The following is a 13,214-nucleotide window of genomic DNA, read 5'->3' as shown; positions in this document are numbered from 1 at the left end:
AAATGAAACCAGCATCATGGATGATATGAATTCAATCAATATGGCAGAAAATGGAGTGTTTGGCTTGGAAAAGAAAGCCTAGGCTAGAAGCAGTGGCACATTTAGGGATCTAGGGGGTGGCTGTCCTAAGACCACCACACGGGCCTAATTATCCCTTATAGTCGGCTAAAAATGTCATGGCCGCTTTGGGTTTGCAGTATTTTTTCCTTTGAAGATATAAGACATCAAACAACATCGTTTCGAGATACTCTCTCCGTTCCCTCATAGTTGTGTCATTTTTCCATTTCGGGAAGTTCCCTCATAGTTGAGTCATTTCCATATATAATAACTTTTTTATCTTTCTTACTTTACTCTCTCTTACATTATTTTCTCTACTTTATTCACTTTTTACTTTATTTTCTCTACTTTTTTCTCTTTCTTACTTTTTTATCTATTTATTTAACATACTCAACATTCCTTTCTTAAACTCTGTGTCGAAAAGTTTCGCTTCAACTATGAGGGAACGGAGGAAGTACTATATTTTTTTAAATTGATATTGTAAATTATAATCATACCCATAACTAAAAGGAAAAAACTCTCCTCCACATCTTACTATTTTCTTTCATTTACATCGGACCCCCTAAAAATAAGTTGTGGATCCGATCCACCACTAGTTGGAAGGTTAGATGAAATTGATGAAGGGTAACATTAACATACATAACCATATTATTAATTGCATGTCGATCGATGCTACTTGCTAGGTCTAGTCATAGTTATGTAGAAATTCCACCCTACCCTACCATCGCATCCACCGACCAGCATCTAATGCATCATTTACTTCTTCCATCCAAATGCATTTCTTCACCTACACAAATATACATATGTACAATTTTTTCCAAGGCTAAGGATATATCCACATTCATGATTTGCTTTTTTCCTTCTTTCTCTCTTTGTTTTTGTCTTTTTAGACAAAGTAGTATTCATTTTCTTCTACAATTATTTTTCTTTTTTCATCACAAATCATAAGTAAAAATATATTATCATGTGGTCTGTCCATTCAATCAGAATTACAGAAATAGAAAAAAGGAGATTAATAATATTTCTGATATGTCCGAACCATTGAAATTTTACTCCAGAATCATTCCCAAAACAAAATATTGAAAAATTAACACCCACATTTATATATAAAATCAATTTGCAAGAACATGGTACTTTCCCAACCCTATGACCTAACATTTCCTTTTTGTTATCTTAACAAAGGGGATTCTATCAACTTGTTCCGAGACCTACGATAATAAGCTCATAACCGCGTCTTACTTCATCATCAAGAAACGAAAAAAGACAAGAAAAGGAACACAACCACATCTCTTAATTTGATTATTAAGTAAAACCAAATTTTTCTAAAATTGAAGACACGAATCAAGGTCGAAGAGGGCTAGTCACGGGCACATGAACCGGAAACTCATCGATCTCGTCCATCCACGGGCTCTTCTCCTTAGCCGGATCAACGGTCCTCAGTGCCCTCCACACGCCACTATTGCACTTAAAACCCGACCCGAACGCAATCTGCCACACCCGATCGCCCCTCTTGATCCTCCCCTTCGCCTCCGCGTACGCCAGCACGTACCAAAGCGAGCTGCTCGACGTGTTCCCGAACCTATACAAGGTCATTCTAGAAGGCTCCATGTCCCACTTGCTCAAATTCAGATTCTTCTCGAGCTCGTCCAGCACGCCCCGCCCGCCCGTGTGGATGCAGAAGTGCTCGAACGCGAGCTTGAAGTCGGGCACGTAGGGCTTGACCTTCATCTTTAGGAGCTTCTTCGCGATGAGTGTGGCGAGGAAGAGGAGCTGCTCGGACATGGGGAGGACTAAGGGGCCGAGGGTGGTGATGTTGGTCTGGAGGGCCTCGCCCGCGACGGTCATGAGGTCGCGGGAGAGGGAGATCCCGAGGTGGCCCTCGGGGTCCTCCTCCTGGACCACGCACTTGTAGGAGCGGTCGTCCGCGCCCTTGTGGGTGCGGAGGGTGTGGGAGAGCTCGTATTTGGAGCGGCGGCGGTCGGAGGGCTTGTTGGAGAGGAGGACGGCCGCGCCGCCCATGCGGAAGAGGCAGTTGGGGAGGAGCTTGGATCGCTCCTTGCCGGCGTAGTAGATGTGGGTGTTGCATTCCATGCTCATTACTAGGGCGTATGTGTTTGGTTGCACCTGTTTTTTTCCACAACATAATTAGTTAGGTCATGGCTTGCTATATTTGGTTGTAGAGGTGCATAAATATAATTTGAGATCATAATAATATATCCATTCCCTTCGTCTGTCATTAAATATCTTATTCTGCCATTTCGATCTGTTCGTCATTATGTCTCATTTAATTTTTACTATAATCGATACATAGATCTCACGTGCATTCTACTACCTTATTCTATTCACGTTCATTTCATTCACATTTTTTTAAATCAGTATCGATTCAAAATAAGACAATTCTTTTTTACAAAATTTACAAAATGGTAAAAGGAAAAAAACGATTTGAATCCAAATCATTTTCGGAGATTTATTCCGATATGAGAAAAAGGCTCGAGGCAGCATACAGCTAGGTTCGTGACAGTCATACTATTGCAGAAACATAAACATAAAAAAACAGATCTTGACTTTGGAGTCTCACACAATTCCTATGTTTATAACAAGTTAGGTAAAACATGCTCTATATTAAAAACAAACCAAACATTGACCCACTAATAAAAGATCTTGTCCTCACTCAAATCAAATTGATGCAAACAACCACCCTAAAATTAATCATATACACATTCCAAAATGGGCCTAATCCTAGCCAGTCACATCTAATCCCATGAAAACGCATCCTTCATTAATCATAATCTATAATTAATCATCGGATGCAGAAAAAAATATCGATAGTACCTGCAGAAGGCGCTTGGCAAGGTCAATCGAAATGAGGCCCGCGCTGCAGCCCATCCCGCCCAAATTGCAGCTGACGATATCGCCCCTGAGCTTATACCGGTTTATGATCATCGAGGCCAGCGACGGAATCGGGTTGAAGGAGGAGATATTCACCACCAAAATCCCTATATCCCTCACATTCACCTTTGTCTTCGCAAATAGCGCGTCGATCGACCCAAATATCACCATCTCCGCCTCCTCCTGCGCGCACTCAAACGGCCGTTTTGGCGGGAAGTCCTTGAGGCCGAGGGCGTAGGTCCGGTCCCCCAGCCCAGACCTCTCTAGAACCTTCCGGATGAAGGCCGCGCTCTCATCACTGACAATTGCGGCCACCTGTCAATTAAACAGAAATTCATGTCATCATCTAATGATACGCAAATTAATAAAAAAGAAAAAGTTGAGCATTTAAAACACGACAGTAGGAGACCTTTTCAGCCACCATGTGGCGGGTGCACTCGAGGGAGGGGTCGGGCTTGTAGCAGGCGAAGTCGACGAGGTAGACCTTCCTCGGGCGGCTCATGAGGTAGATGGTGGCGAGGACCGCGATGAGGGACGTGCTGGCCAGGACGGCCAGCACGTTGTAGCGGAGGTGGTAGCTGAAGAGCTGCTGGAGCTCCTCCACCTGCGTCATCGACAGCTTGGCGGCGGCGGCGAGGAGGAGGGGGATTGTGAGGAGATACATGGCGTTGGAGATGAGGTAGTGGTAGCCTAGTTTGACGTATTTTAGGCGGATTGATCGCCGGAATTTGGCATCGTCGACGGTTTTCTCTTCTCCCATTTCTGCTTCTTCTGTTACAGAGTGAGTGAGTGAGAGAGAGAGGGAGTTGAGAGAGGTAATGTGCTAAGTTGAGACAGGGGAGCTTTATATTAATGGGGATGGCTTGATTTTCATGTCACATTTCGTTGAATTTGGGTATTTTTAATGTCACATGTGTGTATTCAATACACATTGATGATATGTAGGGAAATAGGAAGGAAATTTGTTTCATAGTATTATGTTATATACATAGTAATACATAGACTTATATCAAGATGAATGTAGGCAGGGCAAAGTCCTAAAATTCCATTACATTCGGTCTTTCGAGTGGTTTTTGCCGATCTCACGACTACAATGTCTCTGCCCCATGTACAACACCTATACATTCCCTACTTTTATTTTTTATACTACGACTGATTTACTGGTTAAGATCACTTAAATACTCGAATACAAAAGTTTTGATGTGGTCGTATGGATGCGTGCGTCTTAGTTTATTTGTATAAGGAATTGTTGGTATATCTGCCATATCCATAATCATCTTCACCATTGGGTTACGTGTTGTTTGTAGTGCTAGTGCTATCTTCGGTATCACCCCCTTCAATTTTAGGTGGCCCATGGACATGACCTTGAGCCTCATTGGCGTCGGCAAAAAGTTAGGATCAGCCTGTCGCGTTTGTGAAAAACAAAAGCTTCTAACAACATACGATGTCATCGACGACTTTTATTATCTTAACCACGAGTTATATGTTCTGGATCTGCTACTGATAGTATATAATAGTTTCAAGTTCTCTTTTCGCTAGTGTGAAATATTTTGTTTGTTTTATTTGCCAAACAATTGCATATATAGTTGTTTTTTCCTTTCAATTCTATCTTGATCTGCCGACTTTAACCATATATAGTTGTTTTTTTCTTTCAATTCTATCTTGATCTGTCGACTTTAACCATATTATTACGATACACCTTTCGATAATAATTTGAGTACTTGATAGTTTAGTAGGACCGTCACAAATTTTACATGGCTTGAAAAGGAAATACATGTGTAAACAGACGTGTACTATTTTCCAATGAAAACAACATTGGTGTTTTGGAGTTTTGGGACCGAAAATTTAATTAAAAAATTCGGAAGACTTAGCTTAGAATTTAAAATTTTAACCCATTTTTACATTGTATTTCCACATCACAATTCTACTTAATTACTCTTTCAATTAGGCTTATAATTTGAGTTTTAATAATGAAAATCGATAGCTCATGCCTATACAACTAACTTTTAATCATAAGATGAGCTAATGATTTTTATAAATCAATAATAGTTTAGAACATGTTTAATAGAAGAATTCTTGTTTGTGGATATTGTAAATAAACATTGAATTTAATAGGTGATGGTAGGGCAGGTTCTTGCACCTTTCTAAAATGAAGCCCTCACCAATACTAGTAAATGGTTACACAGTGATCACATGGTCCCTCTGTAAAAGGTTTCTTTAATATAAATACATTATATATATATATATATAGAGGCATGTTAGGGTGTCATCACCTCTTAAAATAACACTATACCACTATTCTTACCCAATCATTTATACACGTGGACGAATAATAAGCTGCCACGTGGAAAAAAAAATCTGGAAAAAGACGGTCAACAATTTGTTGGTCTTTATCCAGCAATATTTCTTGTCCAACAATATCCGACACACTATACAACAATCTATAGATTGCTGTGTAGTGTTTGTAATATTGTTGTGTAGCGTTTATAATATTGCTATATAAGCGGTGTCACGGTGTCACATAAACCTATATATGTATACGTATTTTTATAAATATAGGACCTACCTCTTCTCATATATGTAGGTGAATTTACTTAAGTTCGTTGAGGAATAAATTCGGAATGGTACTATCGATGTCAAGCTCGTTGGATGTTTTTAAATAATTTAATTATATGTATGGGCGAATTTAATTTTATATGATCTCAGTAACAAATGTAACACTGTCTTCAAGAATGGGCATTAAAAGTACAATTGTGATTTCTCTTAAACTTGAATTGTTTCTCTGTAGATGTAAGAAAAGCATTTAATTCTCGGCAACTATAGTTGACTATAGAATTTGATCATAAACATATAGGTAAATAGTCGATGATAACTAAAATTGCATGTCGATTGATAATTTTTTTTGAATGTTTTATTTTAAATGACATGTTTTTAAAAATATATACATTACTCGATCTACTTTTTCTCGTGTTGTATTCTTTCTTCATTCAACTTATAAAACAATTCTGGTTGTCAAGTCGATTTTCTAATTTATTCCTAAAATACAAAATGATAAGTATTAAATGATAATTATCTTAATGGTTGTACATTTTCAGATAAATGCCCCATATAATGGACAAAATTGACAATTAATCCTAAATATACATTTAAAAGAAAGTAAAAAAAAAAAGACAGCTAGCGGATGAAATGCATAAAAAATGAGATATTTTTATTTATTTATTTCCCGAAATATAGAAAAGATTGGACTTTCGCATTCAATAGCGTTAGATGTCGCAGTCAAACAAGAAAAAAATGGAATTGGATTTTTATTACTTGTGCAATTATGGACAAAGAGACAGAATAATATAAGGAACAGACATAATGATCTTTTAAATTACTCTGTATTTTCGTATCTAATAATGTAAATATCGGGGCTTCAAATCGAGTAATCGTTAGGTGTCTCAGTCTAATTAGGTACTTACCGTACTTTTATTGAGATTAAAAAATTTCATGTTACTCTATTTGTGGGTTGATGACAACTTGCCTTGTATAATTACACTCGATTTGTAATGTACAATATGAAACAAAAGTCTTGCATTTAATAATTTTAATTCCTGCAAGGAAGATAATCAAAATCATTTTACAGAAAGGTTTCATTATGCTAGAGTCTGCTAAAATATTAGTAATAATTACTAGTATAATATAAAAATATATAATTTTATAGTATAATATAATTCACAAATATTATGAAAAGTTAGATGATAACTGTTTTTGCCAAATAGCGATGTTCTAAAACCATAAAAAAAACTACTCACATTATCATTTTTTGAAAATTTCTCTTTATTTAGAGCATCTCCAATGGTTCATCGGCCAGAAATCGGCCAGAAATTGGCTAGCAGTTTCTTCCCCTGCCACGTCAGATTTAGGCCAGCCATAGGCCAGCCGCAATAAAAATAATTTAAAAAATACTACATTTACGGAATTAAAATCACAATACGGAATTAAATTTACTACATATATACGGGAAAAATTCGTTAATTTTATTTAAATAAAAAAAAGTACATTAACTAAAAATCAAAAAAATTACATAATAAAGAAAAATCCGGGCTTCCACACACGAGCCACCGCCCCACTCTACTCCTCACTAATTTATTAAAAAAATACATTAAAAAATGTTAGTATGCCTTGAATCCGTTATAGTTTGCCGCTAGCCGAACGGGGGTCTCACTGTCTATAGTTTCCCGACGGTATGACATGTTTCTGTTTTAGTTCTTAATTTTGTATTGGGCCTAGTTGTTGTTGTCCATCGTTAGATGTTGCTCTTGTACAGAAATTTAGAGAGAGAGAAAATCGCGTTTATATAGGTTTAAAAAAAAAAAAAAAAATTGAAAATCGGCGCTGGCCAATCGGCACGCCACAATGGCGGCCAGCGCATCGGCTAGCGCCGGTCGATCGGCCAGCGGACGTCGATATTTTGGCCGGTTTACCGCTGGCCGACTCCAATGGTTCGGCTAGCCGATCGGCCAGGCCCGCGACGAATCGGCTAGCCGGTCGCTAGCCGACCATTGGAGATGCTCTTATATACAATTAAGATATCATTTCTCCATTTGTCTACCATTCTATTTCAAAAAACTTTTTCAGTAAGTTTCATTAAAGATTAGATTATACTACATAGTACTATATGCTATAGGAAGAAAAGTTTTTATTCAGTCTTCCCTGTTCATGTTCATAAGTGGTTTAAATAATAGTACTTCCTCGATCCATGAATAATAGGTTCAGTTTAATTAGTCATAATTTCTAAAAATATAATGAAAAGTGAATGGAGAAAAGATAGTAAAAAATGCGTGGTAATTTTATAATAAAATGTGACTGATATAAAATTTATAGAATGCGAGATCCGTTACTAAAATAGTAGTAAAAGATAAAATAAGATATTTATTGCCGGACAAACAAATATGACAAAATGGAATGATTATTGATAGACTAAGGAGTATAAACTTGAATATAATGATCCATGCTACAAAATGTCATATTTTTTTAAGATATCTATTTCGTGATTTATTTATAAAAATATATAATTTAAGGCATTGATTATAATTACAATTATAAGATTTAATTGTGTTAGTCTAAAGATAATAAAAAAACATATATAAATTTCAATTAAGTTACTAAAGAGGTAAAAAAGCATATATAATATAAATTTTAATTGAGTTACTCTAAACAGTAAAACATAAAAATATCATATGTGTGAAATAGACATGAGGAATGAAAGATATGTAAACTTATAGAGGGATAGTGTTAAAAAACTAAACTTATAGAGATATCAATATATATAAATGGTAATTTTTGTTTGAAGCGGTCAAAACATATTGGTAATGGCTCAAATATCTAATAAGTACCATTAAAAGAAAGGCTAAAAACTAATAAAACAAAGCCCTACATAAATGGTAATGGACTCAAATATCCCGTAAAAGAAAGGATAAAAACTGATCAAACAAAGCCCCATATAAATGGTAATGGACACATATGTCTAATGAAAGAAATGCTTATGACTAATAAAATAAAGCCCAATTGCTTGGGCTCTGGCTAATAAATGAAAGTCCAGATAACTAATAAAATAAAATCCAAAAGTTTTGTCATCTGTAACCTTTCATTCTCACTAGAGCTGCCCAATGTTTCTTGAACAGGCAGTTACTCATGAAACCGGAACCGCTGGTTACGATTCAGAACTGGAACCACAAGAATAAACATGAAGTGAAACTGTGAGTTTTTCGGACGCGGGCCTGCATAATATGAAAATAATGGAACTGGAATCGTGAGCCCAATAAGGCCTTTGAATGCTAGTTACTTGGGTTCCGAATATGTTTTTCTATCAAGGATCCATTAGTTGTACTTTATCTCTCCAAGAAAGTTTGTCGTGTATTTTTATTTTCGTCCGTTTCATAAAGTTTTTACAATGTGTTCCACATTCCAATGATTCATTCATACTCATATAAAAATAGTACTGACACTTGACTAATTTTTTCAAACCCATTCAATTATATTTTATAAAATTCGGGCCAAGTCAAAAGGTGACGAATTTGCAGGACGAAGGGAGTAGTGTAAAATAGAAGTTTACGCTCTTTATAGCACTCCCTCCGTCCCTTTATAGTAGTGACATTTCTTTTGTGCGCACTAGATTTAAGAAAACTGTGTTAAGAGAATCTCCAAGGGAAGAGGTAAATGAAGAGATAAAGTTATACAACTATTCTATTTACTTTTTTTTCATGAATAATCGTTCTCCTAGGGGAGATTTTTATGATAATGTATTACACATTTTTTCCCATTTTGAAGTGGTATCTTTACCTTAACATTAAAATCTTATAATTACCATATTTTGCCTATGGTCTCGAGATATAGTAATGTCCTACTATTTTTTTTTAATTTTAAAATATGTGTAACATATCTCAATATTATCTTCAATTTCTAATCGAACTGGTACCTAGAAAATTGTAGTAGCTCCTAACATCATTTTTTTCGGTCATTTGATTATATCCCGAAGAAGGTGCGAATTGGACAAAATCTCAAACCCAATAAGTTCTAGTACTAATTTATAACATAATGATTTAGTAATCGAACTATTTGTCTCAAATATTTGCAACCTAAGAATGACATGACAATATCTCATGGGCCCATTCAAATTGAAAGATCATATCTCATTTGAATATGTAATAATTTTTGGTTCATAAAATTGAATCTTACAAGTTATAGTCCTAGTCCTAGCTAGATAGATAATTACTTCTTCCGTTCTAAGGAAGATGACCTCTTTCTTGGACGGCACGAGATTTTATGCAAATTTATTTTGTGTGTTGAGAGGAGAGAGTAAAGTAAGAGAGAGAGAATAAAGTAGAGATAAAGGTGTTTCCATTTTAAGTAATGAGTCATCTTAATTGGAACAAACTAAAAAAGAAAGTGGGTCATCTTCAATGAAACAAAGAGAGTATATAATAATAAATCATAGCTAATTATTCTATTAAAATAATCTCATAACTTAACTTCAGATGAATATCATTATCATATAATGATGATTCATAACAACCAAACAACACTGTTGTTTTATATGAGTACTAATATTTTGTGTGAGACTTGTCATATAACTGAAATAAGCCATGCATGAACTATATGTATTTTGCAAAGGTAGAGACATTTCTGAAAAGTGAAAACGACTTTAAAGATAGAGTCAATAAAAAAAATCATCAATTTAAAATACAGAAATAGAAATTATATAACCACTACATATCCTTTTATAGCTTAAACCTACTGATTTTCATTTGGTAAAGCCAAGAATTTAGGATTGAAACAAGGGTATTTTTCATTTTAACTAATGTTGACAACAACTTTTCAAGGGTGGCACATAAACTATTTTCTTGTCCAACTTTTCACTTTTTTTCGGTTTCTTAAAGACAACATGATCAATTGTTGGCAAAGTGGTTGTGCCCACTTGGTTATCAATAACTATTTGATAGGAAATACTGAGAAAAAGGTCAATTGTAGTACATTTGTCAAGACCAAGGAATTTAAAGTTTTCTACTGCCGATGAACTGTCAATGTGTCATGCATGCTATTATATGAGTACAAATTAATTAATATTCATATGTAACCGCTGAAAAAAAAACATTAATAATGTTTTTAATGCATTTAATAATTCTAATTTGTATTTCTAAATATAGCACCCATGCTTCAAAGAGCACTCTTTTTGTTGGTGTCCCAACTAAAATTAGAGGATGCAAATGGAAGCATTTAGAAAAATAAAAAATAAAATTAATTTATCATTAATTTAAGAATGTTTTATTTTGTACCACAAATTGTTGTTATCTTTTAAAAATTTTCAACGCAAGTAATTGCGTCTCAATTTTTATATCATTAATAAATACTCCTAAGTTTTTTTTAGTGAACAAAGAAGTTTAGAATTCGAATGATGTGTTATTGGAACCTAATCGGATTACGTAATTTTATTCCAAATAAGATAACTTTAAAGAATTCTACTTTAGGGTTGTTTTTGTTGTGCTGAACTTAGCTCACTATTCTGTTAGTTTGAGCATTTTACTTTTGTATCGAAAAAAAAAAATTCTACTCCCTCCGTTCCATAGTAATGGAGTCATTTCTTTTCAGCACGAGGATTAAGAGAAATTGTGTTAGGTGAGTTAAGTAAAAAGAGAATAAAGTGGAAAATGAAATAGGTAGAGAGATGAAGAGAGAAAAAAGTAAGAGAGAGTAAAGTAGGTGTGGAAAAATATGTTGACTTTTACTAGAAAGGGAAATAACTCTATTACTATGGAATGTACCAAAATGACAAAATGACTCTATTACAACGGAACGGAACGGAGGGAATACTTTCTTGTGAGACGATTGTACTAAAGAGAAAGAAATTGAATGCAAAGTGAGGTAGAAGCTAATTAGTGCCTGTAGAATTTAAAGCTAAAGCTGTCAACTTAAACATCAAACAGCACAAGGCCCGGCCCGGCCCACCCACCAGGTTGTATATTTGGTGTTGTCACTTGTAGGCCCGCAAATAATGATTTTATACCCACTATTTTGGCAAATTTTTAAAAATTTAATTTGTAAAGCAAAATAGCTGGTTCCACCTAGGTAACCAGGTTGCAAATTAAATCATCACCACATGTGTGTGTATCTTTCAAAATTGAAGTTCAATAGATTTCGTTTCAGTTGTCACATGGAATATTGGAATCAACTTGCAACACTTGCAAATTGTAAGAATAGTTAGGTAACCAATTTGGAGAAAAAAGTAATTGAGTTCACAAATTAATGTTGCTGTCACATACTATATATAGTTGTGGAGAAAACATATATATGTGTATATCAATGATTAAAATTTTATTAAACCAGAAATTTCTGCTAACCAACTTGATGAAATTTGTCTCTGTTGGGAAGATAATCACAAACATAAAGAAGATGAACACACGGATTATTTACTCGATTTAATACGACGAGTATTACTTTTATAATAGCAAACCATAGATTTCACCATATAATTTTCGAATGTAAGTTCCAATTAGAGAGCAACTCAATGTACATGTAAGTAGAGAGTCCTAACGCTATACATACTAGAAAATAAATATGAAATATCCCTAAGAAAATACATCACGAGAAAACAAATCATAAATATGATATAAAATATATATTGAGTCAGATTTATTTCATTTCAGGCTCTATATTTAGTCTTTTTGTGCAACTGCGTGAAACTCATATTCCAACGAGTTTTATGGAGTATACTTTTTTGTACAATGGTGGGATTTTAGTGGGGTTGGCTGACTTCATCGTCGGTTTATGAGGGCAGGAAAATCATTAGCGGATCTCATGTGCATTTTCGTTCTTCGTCCGTGTTTCCCTCGATCAATGATCGTCAAACATTTTTGTCTTAAAATACCAACGTAAACCTACTTCATTGTGCCTGACTCTAGCGTTTCCTAGATCAACCATAGCGCTTTTGAATAAGATTGACATAATAAATTGATCAAATCAAATCAAAATTGTTCTATAGGAAGATCAAATCAAAATTGATATCTTGCACGTAATGTTTAAACGCTATACAGATTTGAGCATTTTTTCTTATCAGAAAAAACTTCACCCCTTGTGCGAATCACGTGCATATACCATTTATAAAAAACAATTTAGAGTGAAATCTACATAGTGATTGAATTTATAACTATTTACTACTCTATTTATATACTTCCTATGTCCCAGAACGAGAGTCATATTTAGTTACAAGACGAGTTTTAAGAAATGTAAAGAAAAATGGATTGAATAAGTTGGTAGAATATGAGTCTCACTTATATATATTAGTTTTACAACAAAATGTGAGTGAAATAAGTTTGTGGAATGTATGACCTACTTACTATATATGTTAAAAGTGAAATATAATTCTTTTGTGGGACGGACGGAATGATAAAACATGACTCTTATTGTGGGACTGAGGGAATATAAATAGAGCTAAGCGTGTGTGTGACATAAATATTATTTTTGACTCAATTTCCGGATGTTTTTTTGAATGTTTCAACTCAATTAGAATAGTTAAAAGATATGTACATAAATCACGTGAAAAATAATTGAGCTTGATTGATCATGAAAGAAAACCTATAACTCCTTACATTAATTAATAGGACCCCGAATTGACACTTACAAGTCCTTAAAACATCGATTTCCGCTCAATTTAATTTCAAACACAAAAATTAATAGATACATCAACAATACACTAGTACTGGAATGAATTAACAAGAGAAAATCAACAG

General features: G+C 34.6%; 1 protein-coding gene across 1 annotated transcript; it reads right to left on the bottom strand.

Moving 5' to 3' along the window:
- Window positions 1-1,136: 1,136 nt before the first annotated feature.
- On the bottom strand, window positions 1,137-3,806 carry LOC125201687 (3-ketoacyl-CoA synthase 11-like). The gene is made up of 3 exons (XM_048099901.1): window positions 3,356-3,806; window positions 2,890-3,261; window positions 1,137-2,181 (listed from the first exon to the last, which is right to left on the bottom strand). Exons 1-3 carry the CDS (start codon window positions 3,704-3,706, stop codon window positions 1,399-1,401), a joined length of 1,506 nt encoding a protein of 501 aa, XP_047955858.1. The 5' UTR covers window positions 3,707-3,806; the 3' UTR covers window positions 1,137-1,398.
- Between the last annotated feature and the right edge of the window lie 9,408 nt (window positions 3,807-13,214).

Source organism: Salvia hispanica, chromosome 1, assembly GCF_023119035.1.
Source record: "Salvia hispanica cultivar TCC Black 2014 chromosome 1, UniMelb_Shisp_WGS_1.0, whole genome shotgun sequence".
Taxonomy (NCBI): Eukaryota; Viridiplantae; Streptophyta; class Magnoliopsida; order Lamiales; family Lamiaceae; genus Salvia; species Salvia hispanica.
This window is presented reverse-complemented; position numbering and strand designations above follow the sequence as displayed.